Source organism: Mixophyes fleayi, chromosome 2 (assembly GCF_038048845.1).
Source record: "Mixophyes fleayi isolate aMixFle1 chromosome 2, aMixFle1.hap1, whole genome shotgun sequence".
Lineage (NCBI taxonomy): Eukaryota > Metazoa > Chordata > Amphibia > Anura > Limnodynastidae > Mixophyes > Mixophyes fleayi.
The window spans coordinates 45883739-45910129 of record NC_134403.1 but is presented as its reverse complement, the minus strand read 5'-3'; the positions used below and the strand labels follow the sequence as shown (position 1 = coordinate 45910129).

The 26391-nt window shown below is 41.8% G+C and overlaps 1 protein-coding gene across 1 annotated transcript; it reads right to left on the bottom strand.

The window, feature by feature from the left end:
* Positions 1-417: 417 nt before the first annotated feature.
* Positions 418-25237, bottom strand: POGLUT3 (protein O-glucosyltransferase 3). Its single transcript, XM_075198898.1, has 8 exons — positions 24926-25237; positions 22318-22515; positions 9401-9687; positions 8978-9194; positions 7703-7899; positions 5449-5643; positions 3892-3996; positions 418-1172 (listed from the first exon to the last, which is right to left on the bottom strand). Exons 1-8 carry the CDS (start codon positions 25143-25145, stop codon positions 1047-1049), a joined length of 1545 nt encoding a protein of 514 aa, XP_075054999.1. The 5' UTR covers positions 25146-25237; the 3' UTR covers positions 418-1046.
* Between the last annotated feature and the right edge of the window lie 1154 nt (positions 25238-26391).

Below are 26391 nucleotides of genomic sequence, written 5' to 3'. Positions count from 1 at the left end.
AAACTACATAGAAAACGTTCCACCTTACGATGACTTTATTGTACTGGCTTCTATATGCCCACCAGCAACTGTTACTAAATACATTTCTTTATCGTCATAGTCCCTTCTGGGCTTTCCAGGGTCCTGTTTATAACACACGGCACAGGTTTTCTTGTTGTTGTTTTTTTAATAGCACTTTTTTTTTTGCTGTATCCCAGACCCACCAAATGCCATCTCCTGATGATACAAAAACATGGATAAAAAGCACGGAAAAAATACCGTAGTGCATTTAATAAAAGCTGCAGGGTGGCATGTACCAACCAGTAAATTAAAATCGTCTGAAGGTGGATAACCCTCATCAATATCTGCCTTTGCGTTTATTTGTTTTAAACAACCCTTTTCGCTCCAAATTATTATTAATCAGGGAAGACTACTTAATCCTCATACAAAACCATCCTTTATTATTACTTCATTTTACAAAATAGCAAATACAAATCTGTACATTGGCAGCAGCATTTGAACAAGTTACTGTCATTTAAAAGACAAAAAACAAAAAAAACACTACGTCCTTCACGATTGGCTAGATAGAGTTCTTCAGCTTTCCTTTTCCTCCAATGGGAGATCACCATAGAACACGGAGTGTGTATCAGGCTGAGGACGATGTACAGCCCACCAGGTATGAGGCGCTACCTTGTTATAGAGATGGAGAAAGCCAAAGCCTGGACTCCAGCCCTTGGCGTTTGTGTGTATCACAGTGATTCCTGATGGATGCAACTTACTGTCCACCTGGCACCATTACAACAGCAGCAATCTCAGCCGTGGCAGCTGCTACCTCAATCCACCTCGCATCACAAGGATAATACTTGTTATATGGAATAGAGATTTGAGGACAGTTATGGCTGAATGTGACATTCCAATAGAACTGGTTACAGTTACGTGTAAGAATATCACTAAGGAACGATCTAGTACATGATTGAAGCCAGGTAATGTCAGCAATAGGCCCGAGCAGTAGCGCTTTGTAGTACAGCAAGATAAGGCCAAATCTTCCCTCGCTGCTCCGAGAGGAATCACAGCTCCTCTTTATTCATCCTGCTTCTGTGGCAGTTACACAGGGCGGTATTGTCATCCGGCTGAGGGACGTGCTCCATTTTATCCCGGATCTCGGGGCGGCTTGTCTGACGCTCGGCATACATCTGAAAATGTTGATATTTAAAATTACTATATCCACAGATGGAAATTAGACAGCACAGAAAGACAGTTTGAATAATGCAGCGAATGTGCTGATTAAGAATAACGTCACCCCAGAATAACGTGATCCCTGTTAGTAGGATCACCAGTACTGGAGGTCAGGTAACGGAACGTTGCGTGCAAGCAGTATGTCCTATACAGGAAGTAGGATGTGTCTGAACTGGCTCCAGTGCTGCACGTGAACACCCTATCTATCCCTGTTAGTAGGATCACCAGCACTGGAGGTCAGGTAACGGAACGTTGCGTGCAAGCAGTACGTACTATACAGGAAGTAGGATGTGTCTGAACTGGCTCCAGTGCTGCATGTGAACACCCTATCTATCCCTGTTAGTAGGATCACCAGCACTGGAGGTCAGGTAACAGAACGTTGCGTGCAAGCAGTACGTACTATACAGGAAGTAGGATGTGTCTGAACTGGCTCCAGTGCTGCACGTGAACACCCTATCTATCCCTGTTAGTAGGATCACCAGCACTGGAGGTCAGGTAACAGAACGTTGCGTGCAAGCAGTACGTACTATACGGGAAGTAGGATGTGTCTGAACTAGCTCCAGTGCTGCACGTGAACACCCTATCTATCCCTGTTAGTAGGATCACCAGCACTGGAGGTCAGGTAACAGAACGTTGCGTACATGCAGTATGTACTATACAGGAAGTAGGATGTGTCTGAACTGGCTCCAGTGCTGCACGTGAACACCTTATCTATCCCTGTTAGTAGGATCACCAGCACTGGAGGTCAGGTAACGGAACGTTGCGTGTAAGCAGTATGTACTATACGGGAAGTAGGATGTGTCTGAACTGGCTCCAGTGCTGCACGTGAACACTCTATCTATCCCTGTTAGTAGGATCACCAGCACTGGAGGTCAGGTAACAGAACGTTGCGTGCATGCAGTATGTACTATACAGGAAGTAGGATGTGTCTGAACTGGCTCCAGTGCTGCACGTGAACACCCTATCTATCCCTGTTAGTAGGATCACCAGCACTGGAGGTCAGGTAACGGAACGTTGCGTGCATGCAGTATGTACTATACAGGAAGTAGGATGTGTCTGAACTGGCTCCAGTGCTGCACGTGAACACCCTATCTATCCCTGTTAGTAGGATCACCAGCACTGGAGGTCAGGTAACGGAACGTTGCGTGTAAGCAGTATGTACTATACGGGAAGTAGGATGTGTCTGAACTGGCTCCAGTGCTGCACGTGAACACTCTATCTATCCCTGTTAGTAGGATCACCAGCACTGGAGGTCAGGTAACGGAACGTTGCGTGCAAGAAGTATGTACTATACAGGAAGTAGGATGTGTCTGAACTGGCTCCAGTGCTGCATGTGAACACCCTATCTATCCCTGTTAGTAGGATCACCAGCACTGGAGGTTAGGTAACGGAACATTGCGTGCAAGCAGTACGTACTATACGGGAAGTAGGATGTGTCTGAACTAGCTCCAGTGCTGCACGTGAACACCCTATCTATCCCTGTTAGTAGGATCACCAGCACTGGAGGTCAGGTAACAGAACGTTGCGTGCATGCAGTATGTACTATACAGGAAGTAGGATGTGTCTGAACTGGCTCCAGTGCTGCACGTGAACACCCTATCTATCCCTGTTAGTAGGATCACCAGCACTGGAGGTCAGGTAACGGAACGTTGCGTGCATGCAGTATGTACTATACAGGAAGTAGGATGTGTCTGAACTGGCTCCAGTGCTGCACGTGAACACCCTATCTATCCCTGTTAGTAGGATCACCAGCCCTGGAGGTCAGGTAACGGAACGTTGCGTGCAAGCAGTATGTCCTATACAGGAAGTAGGATGTGTCTGAACTGGCTCCAGTGCTGCACGTGAACACCCTATCTATCCCTGTTAGTAGGATCACCAGCACTGGAGGTCAGGTAACGGAACGTTGCGTGTAAGCAGTATGTATTATACAGGAAGTAGGATGTGTCTGAATTGGCTCCAGTGCTGCACGTGAACACCCTATCTATCCCTGTTAGTAGGATCACTAGCACTGGAGGTCAGGTAACGGAACGTTGCGTGTAAGCAGTATGTACTATACAGGAAGTAGGATGTGTCTGAACTGGCTCCAGTGCTGCACATGAACACCCTATCTATCCCTGTTAGTAGGATCACCAGCACTGGAGGTCAGGTAACGGAACGTTGCGTGTAAGCAGTATGTATTATACAGGAAGTAGGATGTGTCTGAACTGGCTCCAGTGCTGCACGTGAACACCCTATCTATCCCTGTTAGTAGGATCACCAGCACTGGAGGTTAGGTAACGGAACGTTGCGTGTAAGCAGTATGTACTATACAGGAAGTAGGATGTGTCTGAACTGGCTCCAGTGCTGCACATGAACACCCTATCTATCCCTGTTAGTAGGATCACCAGCACTGGAGGTCAGGTAACGGAACGTTGCGTGTAAGCAGAATGTACTATACAGGAAGTAGGATGTGTCTGAACTGGCTCCAGTGCTGCACGTGAACACCTTATCTATACCTATGGTCTCTGTTTTTGTACAGATGAGATCTTAGACAGTGATAAGGCCACAATTACAAATGACAACGATCCTCACAAGTACCAACATTTAAAGGAAATGAAGAACTAAAATTAGAGTTGACAGAATGACACAGATAAGGGAACTGACAGGTTTTTAAGGTTCATGTTACGTATTTCTCACCTGGAAGACTTTGTAATAGTAACAGAAGAGTCGGTGAGGCTGCAGCAACTCCCGGGCAAGAGACTGCCCTTCCTTGGCTATTTTTCTTACTTGTTCATCGTTTTCCTGGAATAAACAAACAAAACGTTACTAGTTAATGCCAAAAGTCTTACAATAATCAGGGCTGTCAGATAATACACAGATCACATGACTGCAAGAAATAAGCCAGTGCAGGTATGTCAGGAAGATGATAAACTAATGTAATGGAGATATCTGATACATGGGGGCAGATTCAATTAGCTGCCAGGTGTGGCAGGACTTTGCCACAATATCCGTCTGCCCACCTTGCCGGCTAATACAGCACAGAAGTCTCCACTCATTTTCGAGACATCTTGCGGCTAATTGAAGCTGCCCCATAGATGGGGATTGTGGGGAATAATTTTCTTTCGCTTAAATGTGCATAAAGGTTGCAAGTGGTCTATTTTGAGAATATAATCCCACCATATTTTAATCATTGGTTAGATACACCCTCTAGCAGAGGGCCTACATCTTCAGGGGGCCAGGATTATGCAGTCCTCTTTGGGTCTATGGTGCATATATAACCAAAATATAAAAGTGTCATAACTCACTCTTTTATAAAAGTATCCAGCATTTACTCCTTCCACTACCATGTAGATATATGAAACTATTTGCGTCAGACAAGATGTATTTTATTCACTGTTATAATGTTCACAATAGAATAATATCAGGCTAAATAAAATTTCAGATTTTGTGCCTATGGACATGAGAAGAACAGGGCGTCATATTAGAATTAGGCCCAAAAAGTCTAATCAGACGATAAATATTAAATAAAATAAACATTTTATTTAAATACAACAAAATACAGGAAAGTCAGAGTGCAGAGCACAAAATAACATCAATATTCTGGTCAAAACCAGCACACCAATCTCACAGACCACAGACCAGGCCTGGCCAACCTCTGACTCTCCAGATGTTGTGAAACAACTACATGTCCCAGCATGCACTGCCAGCTATCGGCTGGCTATCTGCCGGTAAAGCATGCTGGGGCTTGTAGTTTCACAACACCTGGAGAGCCACAGGTCACCAAGGACTATCATAGACTATTGGTTTACATTCTACATGTAGAGTAAAAGCCCGACAGTAGGTAGGTCCATCTCAGCAACTGATCTAAGGACTGACTATGATGTCTTACGGGTGTGACCAGGTCATAAAGGAATGTGACAGGCAGCAGACCCAACCTTTGCTCAGTCTGCACAGAGGAGAAATGTTATGATGTTTAAAGGTTGAATGGTTAGTGCAGTACTTGATGTATAGTGTAGGATGTTATATCTTGTACTTGATGCCTTGTATTGTACTAAGATGTATGCATGACTATGTTTTATGGTGTACTGTGTGCACTTGAATATAATGTATCGTATGTGTTTTTTGTACTTTATGCAAAATAAACCTACTTTTTCAATCAAAAAGAGGTAAAACATAAAACTATATATAGCATATGCATTCCCCTAGGTTGGGCACAATTCAAGTTAGGGTCCCTCTAAATAATACAGTACTCACCTTAGCCCACTTTATCTTTTCTATCAAATCCCCAAGATTCCGTTTTATTGGGATGTAGTGTTTCCCTGGCTTCAGCAGGCTGTAGAAGTGCTCATAGTATGGAGAGTCTTGTTTCAGTACCAGGCTGTCCCCCAACATGAGATATGGGAACCTGTACGCTGCCACGGTGCCATCCACGTTCACCTGGTATTTGTACTGTGAAAGGCAACATTTAATACCATAGAGGATTTTTTATGTCTCCTAAGTAATAAACGGTACAAGAAACATAACGTTCAATTATCCCATCCATGTAATTTTACCAGGTCACTTTATAAATAACGACCAATAAAAGCACACTCCGAAAGTTGTCCGGGCTGCTTCCCAGCTGTGGAACAATCTTCCCCGTTCCATCAGGTTAGCATCTACTCTCAAAGGCTTCAAGCGTGCCCTTAAGACTCATTTCTTTATTCAAGTCTATCAGTCCTCCTCCTAACTCCCCTTGTCCCGGCTCTCTCCCCCAGTTAGTACCACCCTATTTGTGTCTCCGCCTTCCCTTTAGGATGTAAGCTCTCAGGAGCAGGGCTCTCTTTCCTTTTGTGCTCCTTCTTCTATTCCATCACCCTCTGTACCTCTTGGCCTGCTTCCCTAGCCCTGTTTTCTTAAGCTTCAGCCTACTTCTCGCTGATTTCTACCATCACTTTCACTCATTGTACCAGAAATAATTTGATTTGCATTACCATGTTACGTGTGAGTGTGTGTGTGTGTGTGTGTATATATATTTTTGTTAATTTTTTGTTCTTCCTGTATCATGTTGTGTCATGGCTCAGTTTTCTGTATATGTCATGTATGGCGCTGCGGACCCTTTGTGGCGCCTTATAAATTAAAGATAATAATAATAATGGTCTTTTTTAATAAATTACTTCCAGGTTGCCCACTCTGTATAACCTCCTTAAAAATCACCCCTAATCCCATGAATTCTGCCCATTTCAGTAGCGAGAGACCCGTCTTCTTTAAATTGTACACATCAAACCCTATGATTCCTTCTTAATAAGATACTGGCGATATTGTTTATCCAGATGATTGGAGAATTGTGTAAAATATAACATACGTGGTAGTAATATAGAAGGGATTGTATCAGAGGTTATTAAGATCATTTTCTTCACAACAACATGTGAGATAATCCACTTTCTTCCTGCTCCTCTTCTTCTATTCTAATAATGTAATGATATTGTTGGACTTGTCTGATCTTCTCTTATATTAATTGCCCACATTCAGACATTTCTCTCTTAAAACTTAGGGAACCTTCATTGCCTCTACGGTAGGCTCAAATATATTACTGGAGGACCAAACATCTAAAGGAATCCAACAAGGGTGCAGACAGTCCCTCAACTAACCTCCCTCCTGCTGCATCATCCAGAAAACAATTCCTACACTGAGTGGACCACATTAAGCTAGAGATTATGGGCAGCACAGTTGTCTAGTGGTTAGCACTTCTGCCTCACAGCACTGGGGTCATGAGTTTGATTCCCGACTATGGCCTTATCTGTGTGGAGTTTGTATGTTCTCCCTGTTGATGCGTGGGTTTCCTCCGGGTGCTCCGGTTTCCTCCCACACTCCAAAAACATACTGGTAGGTTAATTGGCTGCTATCAAAAAAATTGAGCCTAGTCTCTTTCTGTCCGTTTCTGTCTGTCTGTGTGTGAGTGTGTGTATGTTAGGGAATTTAGACTGTAAGCTCCAATGGGGCAGGGACTGATGTGGATGAGTTCTCTGTACAGCGCTGTGGAATTAGTCGCTCTATATAAATAAATGATGATTATAAATTATATTAGCAGAATTATCCAGCAGAAGACGGGACACATCTGCTTCTAGACAGCTGGGCTCCTCCACAATGATGAAGTATATTGGGTATCTCTTTGGAATAAAAATGGGGATCTTTTTCCAATTTCTCTTATCAAGAAGATTGTTTTCGGCGATACTCATAATTAGATGCTTTTTATGTTCTATGATTTGTTTTATATGGAGACACTGAACAAACAGACCACACAACCACAACTGGTGGTTCTGTCTATGGCAAAACACAACTTATTTCACTCGTTTAACGTACAAAAATTTCCATTTTTGCATCAATAAGTAAATGAATGTGTTGACTATTTAACGTGTATTCAGATAATAAGAAAAGGTTAGTGAGTAAATGACATACGGCATTAGAAGTCAGAACAGTTGCCGTCTATTGAAGCAGTTTCCAGAAGACCACTCAGCAGATTAAAACTCACTTTAAAGAAATCAAAGAATCCAACAAGTGAAGCTTTTCCCAGCTGTTCCTCCAACTCGCGAAAGAAGAAGTACCCCGTGATACCGGCATCCAGCAGCTCTGGGTAGTTCTTAGACATTCGGACAAGCTGAAGACGTTCTTCTCGGCTGTCTCTTCCTCTGAAAAAGGCCTGTTCAGTTTTGTTGTCCCATGAAGGACCTTAAACACACAGAAACTAAAAATAAGGTTTTCATGTCTGTAAACAGTTTGTACACACTATGGGCCTGATTCATTAAGGATCTTAAATTAAGAAGTATCTTATTTAAGTCTCCTGGACAAAACCATGTTACAATGCAAGGGGTGCAAATTAGTATTCTGTTTTGCACATAAGTTAAATACTGACTGTTTTTCATGTAGCACACAAATACTTGACAGCTTATGTGTACACTGAAATTTAAAGTTGATATTTGTGTGTTACATGAGCAAAACAGGCAGTATTTAACTTATGTGCAAAACAGAAAACTAGTTTGCACCCCTTGCATTGTAACATGGTTTTGTCCAGGAGACTGAAATAAGATACTTCTTAATTTAAGATCCTTAATGAATCAGGCCCTATGATTGTAAACATATCACCTCTATAGCCATAGACCTAGAATATTTCTCTGGACTTGGTCTTCTGAACAACTATTTCTGGTAAGCACCTGAGGTCTGGACTGTAGGACCACTACTCTTCCATACGTGAAGTTTCAGAAGAAAATATTTGTTTCAAATTTCCAAAAGGTCGTAAAAAATATTAAAAGGTCCACTAAATCTAGAAATGAAGTTGCCTTTACGAATACCATGATCACAAATATATAAACACCTTAGAATTTTATGTATATAATTGAGAATTTTATTCATAGCTCTATGCTAGAAGCTAGCTTGTATTTTATGGCTGGTGACCCTCGTGATCAGGAATGCACAACATCAGGCTATTGTAACTTAATTTTTTACAATTAAATCAGGACAAAGAGGCAAGAACTTGGGCTCAGGTGATCTTGATAGTCCCAGTAATCTGAACCCAAAAGGTTTGTCCGAGGTTGGGATCTCAAACCATTCCATATAACACTACTTTAAGAAGACATATTATCGGAAATTAAATTTATTTGCAAAGTCATGACATGGTCACTGACCAATAGGAATGTTGCAATTAACTATTGTGCATTGTAGTAAGATTTTATGAATATTAACTCAAGCCCAACAATTCTGCTGGCATTCCAGAGGCAAGCACTCTATAACAACAATTTAAGATATTTACTGGTGTGGCCCTGGATGGACAGAAGGTCATTGGTGACACCGCGGAGCGCTTCAAGAGTTGAATGAGTAATATCGTAAGTTGGAAGAATGATGTCTGTAGAATCGACAGAGCCGCACCAAGAGATCATTGGCAACGGCCCAGGGGTGTCGTTTGCCTTTCGGTGTTCCACCGGCCAATCTCCCACATTGATATAGAATTCAAAATCAGGCAGGTGTACCTAAAAGAAATGTGTAAAGGATGATTAATTGTTAAAGAACTTCAGACACCACCACGAATGGGTGATTCATACGTGCCGGTATCTGCCCTCAGGAAAGATATATTTCAAATATAAGCCACCACTATCTAAAAATAAGAACAAGTCTTGTTCACGCCTGGCAAGAACACTATTGCTTGGATTTTGAATGAATCTTGGCATACTGATACCTTTCTTGCCAGTGACTGCAATATTTCATCGGAGAACATTTTGAAGTCTGTGTACTTGCCCAAGGAGCGCCGATAGATTTGATTACTGAGAACAGTGTAATGAACTATGGCGCCACGTTTTTCTGCAAACCTCCTGGGGACTTCCTCCAGCATTCTGGTGAGGTCTATACTTGGAAACGGAGCAAAGTCTTTGGAGATCTGAGCTTCTGTGGTCGGGCAAGAAAAAGTCTGCTGCCAAACGTCAGGGTCTTCTTCTGGGCAGTCACAGTACTCATGGTAAACTGGTCCTAAACAGAAAACAAAAACAACAGAAGCCCCAAATATTAAACTGCACTTTTATTTTAAGATCACATGTTATTGTCTTGTTGTAAGATGAACAATCTTAACCAATAAATCTACCAATGCCGATACAACCAGTAGGCCACAAGAAGCAACGTCCCATGATGTTGAAAACAAGATTCACTGTAACAAAAAAATGAAGTCGATCCTATTCGTTCCTTTCCATTAAATTAAATTATTTGTGTGTATCTGTGTATTACTGCACTGTGTGTGTATTAGTGTACTGTGTGTGTACCTGTGTATTAGCGCAATGTGTCTGTGTGTGTATATAAGTGCAGTGTGTGTGTGTGTATAAGTGCAGCGTGTGTATAAGTGCAGTGTCTGTGTCTACATGTGTAGAAGTGCAGTGTGTGTGTGTATAAGTGCACTGTGTGTGTCCACCTGTGTATTAGTGCAGTGTGTGTATGTATAAGTGCAGTGTGGGAGGTATGTATAAGTGCAGTGTGTGTGTATAAGTGTAGTATGTGTGTTTGTGTATGTATAAGTGCAGTGTGTGTTTACCTGTGTATTAGTGCAGTGTGTATGTATGTATAAGTGCAGTGTGTGTGTATAAGTGCAGTGTGTGTGTGTGTTTGTATTAGGGATGTGCACCGGCGACTTTTGAGGTCTCGTGTTTTGTGTTTTGGATCCGGATTTTCGTTATTTTTGGGGTTCGGATTTGTCTCGCAAAACACTTGACGAAAGGTCTCGGTTCGGATTTAAGGTTTTGGATTCGGATTTTTTTGGAAAAAAACATAAAAAGTTTAAAAATCAAGTTTTTGGGCTTATTTTCACTCCTAGGCTATTATTAACCTCAATAACATTCAATAACAAGCATTTCCACTAATTTACAGTGTATTCTGAACACCTCACAATATAGTTATTAGTCCAAAACGTTGCAACAAGGTATCTTTCTGGACTGCGTAGAGGAGTGGGTCACCACAATATATATTAAAAACCCTGAACTTTTATGATTCGCACCAATAAATGTACCTGGACTGCGTAGAGGAGTGGGTCACCACAATATATATTAAAAACCCTGAACTTTTATGAATCGCACCAATAAATGTACCTGGACTGCGTAGAGGAGTGGGTCACCACAATATATTAAAAACCCTGAACTTTTATGAATCGCACCAATAAATGTACCTGGACTGCGTAGAGGAGTGGGTCACCACAATATATATAATAAGAAAACCATCAACTTGTTTGATTCGCACCAATAAATGTACCTGGACTGCGTAGAGGAGTGGGTCACCACAATATATTAAAAACCCTGAACTTTTATGAATCGCACCAATAAATGTACCTGGACTGCGTAGAGGAGTGGGTCACCACAATATATATATAATAAGAAAACCATCAACTTGTTTGATTCGCACCAATAAATGTACCTGGACTGCGTAGAGGAGTGGGTCACCACAATATATATTAAAAACCCTGAACTTTTATGAATCGCACCAATAAATGTACCTGGACTGCGTAGAGGAGTGGGTCACCACAATATATATTAAAAACCCTGAACTTTTATGAATCGCACCAATAAATGTACCTGGACTGCGTAGAGGAGTGGGTCACCACAATATATATAATAAGAAAACCATCAACTTGTTTGATTCGCACCAATAAATGTACCTGGACTGCGTAGAGGAGTGGGTCACCACAATATATATAATAAGAAAACCATCAACTAGTTTGATTCGCACCAATAAATGTACCTGGACTGCGTAGAGGAGTGGGTCACCACAATATATTAAAAACCCTGAACTTTTATGAATCGCACCAATAAATGTACCTGGACTGCGTAGAGGAGTGGGTCACCACAATATATATTAAAAACCCTGAACTTTTATGAATCGCACCAATAAATGTACCTGGACTGCGTAGAGGAGTGGGTCACCACAATATATATTAAAAACCCTGAACTTTTATGAATCGCACCAATAAATGTACCTGGACTGCGTAGAGGAGTGGGTCACCACAATATATATAATAAGAAAACCATCAACGTTTATGAATCGCACCAATAAATGTACCTGGACTGCGTAGAGGAGTGGGTCACCACAATATATTAAAAACCCTGAACTTTTATGAATCGCACCAATAAATGTACCTGGACTGCCTAGAGGAGTGGGCACTGGGCACCACAATAAAATATATAAAAAACCTTCAACAGGTCTGCATTACACTACACATACGGCTGCTCCTCCATCCTCTCCATCATATACATGTTGGAGTTTTAGCGTGTGACAACCTCTTGTTTTTGATAATGTCAGTGCATTTTGAATATTTTTCAATTTGCCCCACACCACTGAATGTACTTTATCTATGATACGCATCTATCTATCTTGACTGCGTAGTGTGGTGGCCCCGGTACACAATTTGGTACCGAGGCCACAATATAATTAAAAAACCCTCCACGTGTCAGAATTCCACCAAACAAGTATCTGGACTGCGTAGTGGGGTGGCCCCGGTACCCAATTTGATACCGGGGCCACAATAAAATAAATACACCCTCCACGTGTCAGAATTCCACCAAACAAGTATCTGGACTGCGTAGTGGGGTGGCCCCGGTACCCAATTTGATACCGGGGCCACAATACCTCCTCCAAACATGGTACAGACAATTCGTCATTGAGATCCCATCAAGTATGTTAAAGACAGACAGGGTCCAAGTGTTATTGGTTGACTTTGTAAACCAAAAAACTGTCCCTGTTGCACATAGTCGTGCAATGAAGACTGACTTTTTCATTTAAAGGCACCATCTTTCAAGTGTAGTGTTTGTAAGTCTAAGTCATATTATACTTTTGGTAAAATTGGTTTATTTTGTTCCTCTTTATGGTAACTACTAATAGAATTAAAGTATTAAATAGAAGCGGCAGTTCCTCTTTATGGTAATTAGTAATAGAATTAAAGTATTAAATAGAATTAAAGTATGAAATAGAATTAAAGTATTAAATAGAATTAAAGTATGAAATAGAATTAAAGTATTAAATAGAATTAAAGTATGAAATAGAGTGGTATAGAGTTGTAGTGTGGTATAGATAGAGTGGTCCCCACAATATAATAATAAAACCCTCAACTGGTCTGAATTCCACCAAACAAGTATCTGGACTGCGTAGTGTGGTGGCCCCGGTACACAATTTGGTACCGAGGCCACAATATAATTAAAAAATTGGGCATCAACTGTCACCGTTGTTTAATATCTGATACACCTAAATATGGACTGCACAGTGGAGTGGCCCCGGTAGTAAATTTGGTGCCGGGGCCACAATACCTCCTCCAACTTCCAAGTGTAGTGTTTATAAAGACAGACAGCGTCGAAGTGTTATTAGTTGGCTTTCTTAACCCTAAAATTGTCCCTGTTGCAAATATTCGTGCAATGGACAGTTACTTTTTTATTGAAAGACTCAAGCTTTCAAGTGTAGTGTTTATAAAATATAAACAACAATACAGTAGTTTTAGAGCACGTCAATACCTCTTGTTTTAAATTATGACACGGCATTTTACTTTTGGTTTAATTTCTTGAATTTTTTAAAATTTGGTTTTACTTTTTGAACATGGCAAACGACTGTTGATTGGTCATATAATGCCAAAAAAAAAGTTCCAAGATGGAATTGTCCTTGGGCCCTCACACCCACCCTTATGTTGTTGAAATAGGACATGCACACTTTAACAAACCAATCATTTCAGCGACAGGGCCTACCAAACAACTTTGGCTGAAATGATTGGTTTATTTGGGCCCCCACACCAAAAAAGCTATTCATCTCTCCCTGTACAGACTAAACAGGCTCTACTGAGGCAAGATGTCGTCCTCATCCTCAACCTCTGATTCCTCTCCCCCTACAGTGTGTACTTCCTCCTCATCACACATTATCAATTCGTCCCCGCTGGACTCCACAACCACAGGTCCCTCTGTAGTATCTGGAGGGCAGTGCTGTACTTCATTGAGGAATTGATTATTCATTTTTATAAACATCATTTTTTCAACGTTGTGAGGAAGCAACCTCCTTCGCCGCTCACTGACCAGGTTCCCCGCTGCACTAAAAACTCTTTCCGAGTACACACTGGAGGGGGGACAACTCAGGTAAAATAGAGCCAGTTTGTACAGGGGCTTCCAAACTGCCTTTTTTTCCTGCCAGTAACAATATGGACTGTCTGACATGTCTACTTGGATGGTGTCAGCAAAGTAATCATCCACAATTTTTTCTATTGTGACAGCATCCAATGCAGCGAGAGTAGACATGTCTGCAATGGTTGGCAGGTCCTTCAGTCCGGACCAGATGTTATCAGCATCCCCGCCAGTGCCTCTTTTGGGAAAACTGAGCTTTTTCCTCGCAGCCATAGATGTGGAAGAAAATGAGGGTGGAGCTGTTGGCATGTCACGGTCCTCTTCAGAGGACAATCTCCTGACCAGCAGGTCTTTGCACCGCTGTAGACTTGTGTCCGCCGGAAACAGAGACACAACATACGCTTTAAACCGAGGATCGAGCACGGTGGCCAGAATGTATTCCTCTGACTTTAAAAGAGTGACCACCCTCGGATCCTGGCAAAGCGTACGAAGGGCTACATCCACAAGAGCTACATGCTTGGTGTAATCGCAATGGCTTACCAGCTCCTCCCTCACTTTCTCCAGCTGCTTCTGCAACAGCCTGATCAGGGGAATGACCTGACTTAAGCTGGCAGTGTCGGAACTGACTTCTCGTGTGGCAAGTTCAAATGGCTGCAGAACCTTGCACAACACGGAAATTAGTCTCCACTGCGCTTGACTGAGGCGCATCCCCACTCCTTTGCCTATGTCGTAGGTGGCTGTGTAGGCCTGAATGGCCTTTTGCTGCTCCTCCATCCTCTGCAGCATATAGAGGGTGGAGTTCCAGCGCGTCACAACCTCTTGTTTGAGGTGATGGCAGGGCAGGTTCATGCTTTTTTGATGTGCCTCTAGTCTGCGGTAGGCACTGGCTGAATGCCGAAAGTGTCCAGCAATTTTGCGCGCCACCGCAAGCATCTCCTGCACACCCCTGTCACTCTTGAGGTAATGCTGCACCACCAAATTAATGGTGTGGGCAAAACATGGGACGTGCTGGAAATTGCCCATATTTAATGCCCGCACAATGTTACTGGCATTGTCTGACACCACAAATCCCCATGAGAGTCTAAGTGGGGTAAGCCACTGGGAGATAATTTCCCTCATTTTCTCTAATATGTTGTCAGCGTTGTGCCTCTTATTAAAGCCTGTAATACACAATGTTGCCTGCCTTTGCATGAGCAGCCATTTTGTAGATGCTGCTACTGATGCAGCTGTTGCTGTTGCTGCGGAAGGGGATGCATCTACCCAGTGGGCTGTCACAGTCATATAGTCCTTCGTTTGCCCAGAACCACTTGTCCACATGTCCGTGGTTAAGTGGACAGTGGGTACAACCGCATTTTTAAGAGCACTGAGGACACTTGATCGTACTTCTCTGTACATTTTTGGTATCGCCTGCCTAGTGAAGTGGAATCTCGAGGGGATTTGGTACCGGGGACACAATACCTCCATCAACCCTCTAAATCCCACTCCACTGATGGCGGACACCGGGCGCACGTCTAACACCAACATTGCAGTTACAGCCGCAGTTATACGCTTTGCAATAGGGTGACTACTATCGTATTTTGTGGTCATGGCAAACGACTGTTGGACGGTCAATTGTTTTGTGAAAGACTTAGCGGTCTTACGACTTCCCCTCTGGGAAGATGACCGACTAACAGCAGCAACAGCAGCAGTGGCAGTAGTAGGCGTACCGCTGCAGGATTCCTCGGATGAATCCCGTATTGAGGAGGACTCAGTCTGGCTGCTGACTTGGGCTGCAGGACTGAATCTGATGGAGATTGTGGAGGAAGTTGACGAGGAGGGTGTTGCTGGTGTGTATCCCACTGGACCACGGGATTTAGGTGTCCCTGTACCGATGAGGGTCCTAGCCCCAGTTCCTGAACTAACCACTGAACTATGAAGGTTATTCAGGTGACGTATAAGGGAGGATGTTCCTAGGTGGGCAAGATCCTTACCCCTGCTTATTTGAGCTTTACATAAGCTACATATGGCCATACATTGGTTGTCTGGATTTGGATAAAAATAACTCCAGACCGAAGAGGTGCATTTTTTGGTCTTCTGACCAGGCATGACGATGGGCTTTTTCATCCCATGGACATCAGCTGTTTCCCCCCCTGGTGCCTCATTTACAATAACCACATCACCATCCTCATCATCAAGTTCCTCCACAGCGCCAGCTACATCATCAATAGCCTCCTCCCGAGCCACCTCTTCCCGTACAGTGATGGGAAGGTCAGGCTTGACAACCACCAACATCCTTGGACTCGCCTTGTGGATTTGTGATAATTTCTCTTTAGAAGGCAGAGTTGTTTGCTGTTTTGTTGCTGACAGCATAACTCTCTTCAATTTTTTGTAGGGGGGGGAGGAGGAGGAGGGCTAAGATCCGTGGGTGAAGCTGAACCACTAGTCATGAACACGGGCCAGGGCCTAAGCCGTTCCTTGCCACTCCGTGTCGTAAATGGCATATTGGCAACTTTACGTTTCTCCTCAGATGATTTTAAGTTTCTCTTTTTGCTACTTTTTCTTAACTTGGGCTTTTTGGATTTTACATGCCCGGTACTACGAGATTGGGCATCGGGCTTGGAAGACGACGTTGATGGCATTTCATCGTCTATGTCATGACTAGTGGCAGCAGCTTCAGCATTAGGAGGAAGTGGGTCTTGATCTTTCCCTACTTTATCCTCCAAATTTTTGGTCTCCATTATATGTAGCACAAGATACTGCAGAATGTGTGAACTTGGTAATATTGCAGTACCAATGGACTTATACTGCTGGATTGGTTTTGCAAATTTAGTTATAATTATTATATTTATTTATTTTTTTTTAAATTTTTTATTTTTTTTTACTTTTTTTTATTTTTTAAAAACTTGGGAATAATGGGGAAATAACTATGCCCTTAGAAGCACAGAGCACAGGACACAGCACCACTGGACTGAACAGGACACGGCACAGGACCCAGCAGCACTACGGAACTCAGCAGGACAGAGCACAGGACACAGCACCACTGGACTGATACTGCAGAATGTGTAAACTTTGTAATATTGCAGTACCACTGGACTTTTACTGCTGAATGTGTGAACTTGGTAATATTGCAGTACCAATGGGCTTATACTGCAGGATTGGTTGTGCAAATTTTGTGGTAATTAAAATAAATTTAAGTAGTGGTATTTTTTAAAAAAACTTTTTTTTATTTTTTTAAACACAGGGGAATATTGGGGAAATAACTATGCCCTTAGAAGCACAGAGCACAGGACACAGCACCACTGGACTGAACAGGACACAGCACAGGACCCAGCAGCACCACTGACCTCAGAAGGACAGAGCACAGCACACAGCACCACTGGACTGATACTGCAGAACACAGCACAGCACAGCACAGCACAGCACAGCACAGAACTAAACAGCACAGCACGAGATCTACCAGGACAGAGGACCACCTAACACACCCTCCCTCTACCCTGATCAATGCCCGAGTGAAGATGGCGGCGACTAGCGGGGAATTTATAGGATCCGAGTATCGCGAGATCCGACAACGGGATTATGAGTCAGAGCCTCAGTTTCACATTTGAATTTGGCGCCAATACCCGGATCTGTCTCGGATCCGACTCGGATCCGCAACGTTCGGGTGGGCTCGGATTTCATAAATCCGAGTGCGCTCATCCCTAGTTTGTATATGTATGTGTGTTTGTGTGTGTGTGTATAAGTGCAGTGTGTGTGTTACTACACTGTGGGACTGATTCAGAGTTATCATTGGTACCGAGAGGGAAAGCCGATACAGATAAGATTTCTAAATTATAACAAGGTTTAATAGGGATATGAATGGAAGTTAGAACTTTTTTTTATTGCTGGATAAACCCAGTTTGTAATTAGAAAAGCCACTTACTTAAAAGATAAACTGGTTACAAGTTATTATATATTATTATAATACCACTCCCCCTGCAATAAGTGTAGAGATTTTAAAATACAAAAATTATTTTTTTTTAAAAAAAAAGGTTATGAAGGAGTTTATTCATTTATTAAAATGTTTGATTTTGATAATATGATAACTGCTACCTCTGATGTCTCTGGTTCCCATCAAAATTATAGGCCGGCAGGGAATGCTGCGACTTGTAGTTCCCCAGCAGTTGGCATGACATAGGTTGCCTATGTTTGTTATAGAGAATTCACTCTACTTTGCAACTGGCAAAATTAAATTACAACTAGTTCATTTTAACAAGTGCTAAATATTTACAGAGTGAAGGCAAAACGAGTCTATAACTGTAATGAGAGTGAGACATGCGCCTGTTTGTGTAGTGTATCTTCACATTTTTCCGCACTGCGCTTACTCTGGTTATGAACGTACACAATGAGGTGCTGTAACAAAGACAAAAATACATAATTTTTGCACATGTCGGGAAGTTATTACTGCTGTATTAGGTTATTCAAGTTTAAAGATGCTTCATAGCAACTGCGTTCACAACATTAAAAAATGCTTTTTATAAATGTTCGCAAGTTGGATGTAAGTGTCTGAGGGTTCTGTTGTTTGTAAAGAGGACGCATCTGCTATTCATTCAGACTAGGAGGCATCTTCAACACTGAATACACTCCAAAAACATACTGGTAGGTAATTGGCTGCTAACAAATTGACCCTAGTCTGTGTGTCTGTCTGTCTGTGTGTTAGGGAATTTAGACTGTAAGCCCCAATGGGGCAGGGACTGATGTGAGTGAGTTCTCTGTACAGCGTTGCGGAATTAGTGGCGCTATATAAATAAATGGTGATGATGATGATAAATACGGTGTACATATGCACACACATGTGTGCGATTCTTTCAATTGCACGTCACGCTTATGTTCCATGTTGTATCAGACCCACCGTCTCCTTGTATCAGTCAGTTAAAAAACAACAGCACATGAATCAAACCTCTGCTATAAAATCTATTCATCCAGTCAAAATTATGTTTCTTTAGCTGGGATAGCCAGCAAAATTTATCTGCTAAATATTGTGAATCTCATGCTGCTTGGGCCAGCTGCGGGCGCAGATCTCTATACTACTGTAGTAACGATGTAAGGTCAATACACTAAAATATTTTCCAATTCATCGGTTCCATATTGGTTTCCGACATTATGGTTAGTTTAATTTAATGTTTAATGTCATTGATACCTGCTTGGTAACATGTTCTTTAGTATTTTACCTCAGTGGATCCCAGTAAACGGATAAATTGCATTCTCATGAATTTGGTCCAGCCCACAAAATGGCTTCCTCCAGTCAGTTTGTGTCTCAGTGGCGTCGCTGGTTTCTAGTGAATTGATAGACTGTGAGAAATGTGATTTTGCTAAGCTGACGCCACCTTGTTGCCTTATAGCCATTTTGTTCTCTTATAGCTTAAAGACAGATTAGATACAGCTAGTTTGTAGGAGTTATTCATTGTTTGCAGGAGACTGTGCTCATGACCTTGAATATGACAGCACAGGAGATAAGCCAACTCCCCCCTGGGGAGTATTCCTGTGTAAAAATGTGAGAATGTAGCAAAATCTGTTTAAATGAAGCATGGGTGGTTAAAACCTTTTGGGGCATAGTTTTCTGTAATATGTGATTTTTGCTATATAGATATGGACTTGTAACTAATAAAGCAGAGCTAATTGTACACGCAAACCATGCAGTGTATTTATTTCTCTCCAGCTGATGAGCTCATAACTGATAAACTGACACATACAGGTGAACAATCTGATTTAGATCAGAGAACTGCATTCACATTAATATTGGCTCAGAAGACAAGAAGGCTTCATGCACTATGTGCTTCTATCATCTCTATACTTTGAAACTTGGCTCACGTCTCACCTATGGTCATTCCCTTTCCATGGCTGATCATAACATGAATTATAGGGCTTAGGTTCTGCAGCTTGGGATTTGGTGGCTTGTAAGGGAAATGCAAGCCACAGAATTTACAAGGAGACATGGCGGTGAGCAGCGATTACAACAAATCTATCCTCTCCCATATCTTGAACAAGCCACGACAGAGCCCTCTATCATTTCAAAATACATTAAGTAGCAAGAAATGTTAATGTATCACCACACCTTCACATAATATTGTTTAGAGACAAAGGTAAAATATTAAGTTTCAAAACATCACTGTAATAATTAGCTGAGTGGTTTCGGATTATCTGTGTACATAAAATCCTTGAAACTGAATTTGGTGCTTAATTGTTTTCACTGCTAAATGCAAATCAATGATAGGCTCAAGAGCCAGGCATTTTTTTGAAGATATTCTGAGTTTATCTTGAACATAAGTATAGAGAAAGTTTTTAAGTTGCACCAATTTTTATATATTAATATAGGAGTTGTTGAACCTAGTATTTAATTACCTAGAATAACCTTCAAGTATCTAACATGGAGTGCTACAACTAAGCTAAGTTTAATAGCACAAAAAAGAAAAGGAGTTTATTTAATGTGGTACACAATCTTGAATCTTTAATTAAACGTTTCTATGCAATTAAATATTAATTAGCAGCATGAAATGAAATTGAATACAAATAAACACTTTTTATTATATTTATTGATATATATTTATGGATATTTTCCATTTGGAACCCTGTTGTTTCTGTTCCTTCAGAATCTAAATTCCTATATGGAATTTGGTTTATCTTCTCTCCGGGGCATCAGTGGGATTATTACATTTAAGTCGCTATGATGTGGCTAGTGAATATTTAATCTGGGATCACTCGTTGACTCACTGTAGTTTTCAGTGCACTGAGGTTTTATACCATTATAAAGCCCTAGATCACTTTTTTCAAAGCTCATAAGAACCTTTGCAAAAATGATCCCCTTTATGTTATTCGTGAGGTTTGTAAAGCAACCTCAGTTCTTGTGATAATACCGATGTCTGAATATATCAGGTTTTATACTACTCTTAGGTGTTAATTGTTATTGTTTTATGTTTGATATGTACTTTACATGTAATATTTATGTACTATATGTGGTTTATTTGATTTTATCACATTAAACATATTTACGTTTATAGTGGTGATTTGTGAAAGACTTTCAGATTTTTTTTTATATAGTGCTTTGGGTTTTTTAGCGCTTTTTTTTTGTTTTTAGTTGTTTTATTTGCATATGGAGATTTGCAAGCTCCCGTATATAGCTTCTTAACCGATGCACTAAATACCAACTCATTTATATCTATTACTTGTTGTACGCAACAAAGGGGTTTTCTACGTCATTAGGAAGTAGAAAAGGGTGAAAGCGAATTATTGTCAGTAGGGTGCCAGGTACTCAGCAGAAATTATTAGTAAACAACTGTCATTGAGGCAATAAATGGCTTTTCTATGTTAATGTGTTATTTTAAATCGTCCCCCAGGGAAGGGGACCCCACCGTTACTTCAATTCAGTAGAGTCCCACTACGGGGGAACGCTGGTCACAAGCCCCCATAACCATTTATATAGAGCACGGTGGCTAAGTGGTTAGCACTTCTGCATTACAGCACTGGGATTATGAGTTCAATTCCCGACCATGGCCTTATCTGTGAGAAGTTTGTATGTTCTCCCCGTGTTTGCGTGGGTTTCCTCCGGTTGCTCTGGTTTCCTCCCACACTCCAAAAACATACTGATAGGTTAATTGGCTACTATCAAAATTGACCCTAGTCTCTCTCTGTCTGTCTGTCTGTGTGTGTATGTTAGGGAATTTAGACTGTAAGCTCCAATGGGGCAGGGACTGATGTTAATGAGTTCTCTGTACAGCGCTGTGGAATCAGTGGCGCTATATAAATAAATGGTGATGATGATGATGATGAAGGGCTAGAAATGTTATTTCCTGATAGGAAGAGAGTTGCAGACAGACAGACTGGACCTGACTATCATTTCTAATTCTGCTTATCCAGCGCTCATGGACAATTATGGAAGCTTGCAACCAGAGGTCCACAGCAACTGAATCTGTAAACTGAAAACGGCGGAGGTCCAGGGTTTTAAAACAACGCAATATATAAACGCTTTTAAATGATATACAGGTTTACACAATATTGTGACAATGTTTAACAAATTATTTTTCTGAAAACACTTGTAGATGTAAGGAACACATTTTAAGCAGGTGCATTTGTAAAAACAAAATTAAGAGCCTATAGGCATACTTGGGCTGAGAATAAACCAGTAACAGGGAATTCCAGGCTCCTTACAATATTTTCTCAAAACTCCTTCCTCTCCCCAACTAACAAAAAGCATGGTCCCTCCCATTGGAACCTCATAACTAGCCAATACCACACGCGTTTCACTTACACTTTATCTCTTCTTAGAAAGTGTTTAATATGATTGGTGCTTATTTTTATGTGGTCAAGATGTAGATTAATGGAGCAAGCTGCACCGTTCTGCTGCACTAGAAGTTACCCTTTCGGGACGCCGAGGGCCCCGCAAAAGGGACCCTTGTGGTAATATTGGTAGGAGAGTTGGGAGATTTGGGCCTTTACGTGTCATCAAAGTATGTTTCTAAAACAAAGTGTGGACACAGTGATGCACTGGGATGGATGTGTTGTTCTATTACAATACCTTTCAGTATATATGGTGACTGGGCGACATGCTTGTCATTATGGCGCACTTCAATCACCAGCCCCTCGTTGACACTCCCGTACATGCGGTACCTCATCAGGAACGAGCCGTCATTTCTATCCAGAGGATCAGGTACATGGATTCGGATATACTCTTTTGGAGAGAGCGCTCTAATTATTACCTTAAACGATGTATTCCCTAGAAGGAGGAACACAGGAAAAAGGTTAGTTTTGTGTTTTTTTTTTAATCCAGAATAACTACTTACAAAATAAAACATGTTGGGAGGTAATATATATGTTGTACTGTTCCACTGGTAGCTCTACACAAAAGGTGGTGTTGCCCATAGCAACCATTGTTTTAGCACTGTTTAGAAAAGGACAGCAAACGTTGATCTCCTACTCACAATTCAGGACCACTGTTATGAAAATATAGAGTAATTAAAGTGTGTCACACATGTATCTTAATAAAGGAAACTAAACGGATGATACAGGTTATAATTTGCATTAAGAGATGCATAGCTACAGACACGGCATACCTGTCTATGACATAGTGACAGCGTCCCCAGTGACCTTGGTCTTGACAAGTGTTCCAGAAGGAGTCTATGGGGCATATTCAATTGTTGGCGTTTTCCGCCGCGGAAAAAGTATTACCGTTATTACGGTAATACTAAGCCGGATTTCAGCTCGCAGCTCCCTGCGTTGAAATCCAGCGAGAAATGTACCATAAAAAAGGTATTTACGCGCACTATTACCGTAATGACGGTAATAGTGCGTGCGCCGCGTTACTTTAGGCAGTAACGCCAACAATTGAATATGCCCCTATATACTACTACTGAAGGGCATATCAGTGTTATTTTACTACTGATCACATGTTATCTGCATTTTATTAGTGCCAAGCATGTTATGGGCATCTTTGTGGCATTTTACTTTCAATGTGAATGCTTGCACCTTACTAACGGCAGGTTAGTGGCATAATACTAGATAGGCACATTACTGGGCACATTAATACTGAAACTATTTCACAATTAAAGCAGCAACCCCCTATAGAATATTTATTTTTAAATACCTTTTAAGCATGCATCGGATTTCTTAGAATATTTCTTAGCTATCCCCCTACAAATAATTATATCCTTTTCAAAAGCTCTGGTTGGCAAACAAACATGGCTGCCAGAAACAAACGCAGTCAGTCTGCTGCACAGGCTCACAGCTCTCAGCATGGCATGTGATGGCAGAGGGGGAATAAAGAGGATGTCACAGTGCAGAAAGAGCTCAGAGAGGCATTCCAAAGCCTCTCTGCTCACTACATCATGTGCCAGTGTTTGCCATGGTAGTTCAGAATCGTAAATCATTAATGGCAACCTGAAGGGGAAAAAAACTGTGTAAAATGGTAAACATGAACATTCTTATAGCTCCCCCACCGTGATTTATGTTAACAAAACAAATCTGATTTTTTTCATGGGATTGCTGCTTTAACTTTAGGCAGCAGATATGTTAGAAGTAAAGTGAAGGCTATTACTACAGCTAGGGTATAGACAAAGGCCCCACAGATTGGCCCAATAGTTGGCCGCATAATGGGGTTGGGTTTCAGTGCAGATCAATAGCAGAGAGGGGGCTGCTTCCTACTGGTCTGCATACTTAAGACTGTACTTAAATAACAGCAGAAAGAGCCCCAACCCCCAAAGCTCCAATAAAACAAAGCACAGATGCAGGAGGTAGTAAAAACCAGAGAGAGGATGAGTGGGGGCAAGAAGTTGATATTCTGGGGTCAAACCTGTTGGTAGCCCAGAGCAGAAAGCAGAATCTTGCAGCTATAAGATTAGTGCAGTTACTTGTGGCTAACTGGATTAAATGGAGATATTTTGTTATGCGATACTTTCCATCTAACTTTTTGGGGAATTGCCTTTCCTCACTGCAAACATCCTTCTTAACTCATCTCCGAGTGATCTCCTATTTTAGATTTATAACAGGTCTTGCACAGAGGCAGAATTATTTAGTAACACTGACTGGGTAAATAGCTTAAATGTCTGAGATAAATGAGCTGTCTGGGAGACAAAGATCCAGACTCTAAAAAATACCAGGATATAGAAGGCTACTTTGCACTGCAGTATGTACAACTACATAACCACTAGCCACAGACATCTGTAGGTGGCTACAAACTGCAGCAACTGGATTAAACTGTATCGCATTGCTGCCATACAGTGATGATAGAACTGCATCACATTGCTTCTATACAGTGATGATAGAACTGTATCACATTGCTTCTATACAGTGATGATAGAACTGTATCACATTGCTTCTATACAGTGATGATAGAACTGGATCGCATTGCTGCCGTACAGTGATGATAGAACTGGATCGCATTGCTGCCGTACAGTGATGATAGAACTGGATCGCATTGCTCCCATACAATGATGATAGGTAGTTAGCATTAGTAAGAAAGCAGCGACAGCGTTAAAAGCAAAGTATGAAGAAGCCTTTGTGGAGGCGTCAGAGGGAGGAGACAAGTCTCTCAGTACCGGATCTGTCTGGCACAGATTGACCTGGGCAGTGCAGGGTACACTCACTGATCACCAGGGCACCATGTATACATTAGATACCTATGTGATTACCTGGGGAGGAGGTGACGTTGTGCCCGGTGCTGCTCACAGCCTGTATGTAGAAGTATCTGACGGGCAGAGTTATTCCAGCCCGCAGTCCTGGCCCCCACACCAGGCTCTTCTCTGGGCTCAGTGCTGCAGCAGCGGCGGTCAGACCCACGGCAGACAGCAGTAGTGGGATCATCCTCCTTATGATGGACAGAGTAGAGCACCAGGACCGTGTCTGCGCCATGTGTGCACCGCAGTCCCCCCAGTGTCACACATACGCCGCTATTTGAGTCATTCAAACTTTTTCATGGGAAGTGGGGCAGGAGATCTGGCTGCCTGTGATTGGGGGGTTGTGTGACCAATCAGGAGACTGCAGTGCAATGCACTGGGTAGCTGTGCACAGACCTCACTGTGTTGGAATGCCCAGCAGGCAGTGTGCACACAGTGTGCTGGAATGTACAAGACAACACTGCACACACAACACTGTCCAGTGCATACTTTGTATATATCTGCCCATACCACACTATTATGTAATGGACATCTGAGTGCTCATTGTGCACTTAAATATAGTAGAAGACTCTGCAGACATCATTGTGTAATATTTTTTTTAATTTATATGGCATCAGTCATATTATGCAGCTCTGTACAGAGAATATGTAATCATTCACATCAGTACCTGCCCCACTGGAGCTTACAGTCTAAATCCTATGATCAGAAGCCAATAAGCCTACCAGTATATATTGGGACTGTGAGGAGAAACTCGGACAAACTCTTTGGGGGGTATGCAATTGACGGCGTGATCGCCGAAAATCGAGCGCTCGAAAAATATTACCGTTAATACGGTAATCTGCGCGTAAAAAAACGTTAATACGGTAATTTACTCGCTGGATTTCAGCTCGCAGCTCAGGGAGCTGCGAGCTGAAATTCAGCGAGTAATTACTGTATTAACGGTAATATTTTTCGAGCGCTCGAATTTCGGCGATCACGCCGTCAATTGAATACCCCCCTTTGTAATGTAATGAGCTCCACAGTCTTCAATGTGCTCTGTAACACCATACTATGCAGAAATGTGATTGACTGCTCCGAGCTCTCCGTGCATGTTATGTACAACTCTCCCTATATATGATCTCACTGGGTGCTATAAACTGGTATAGTAATACATATGACAACACCTGTTATGTTAAACCTCATCTTTCCTCATCATCATCATTTATTTATATAGCGCCAGCAAATTCCGTAGCGCTTTACAATTGGGAACAAACACTGATAAGACAATACTGGGTAATACATACAGACAGAGAGGTAAGAGAACACTGCTCGCAAGCTTACAATCTATAGGACAATGGGAGTTAGAAACACAAGGGCCTGTGCTACATCATATTGCACAATGGACCAGCTAGAACCAGCTACAGCTTTCTATGACTGTAATTTTATAGATCATTTTTGTTAATTGTTGTTTAAATCAACTTATCCCTCTCACTTGAATTATA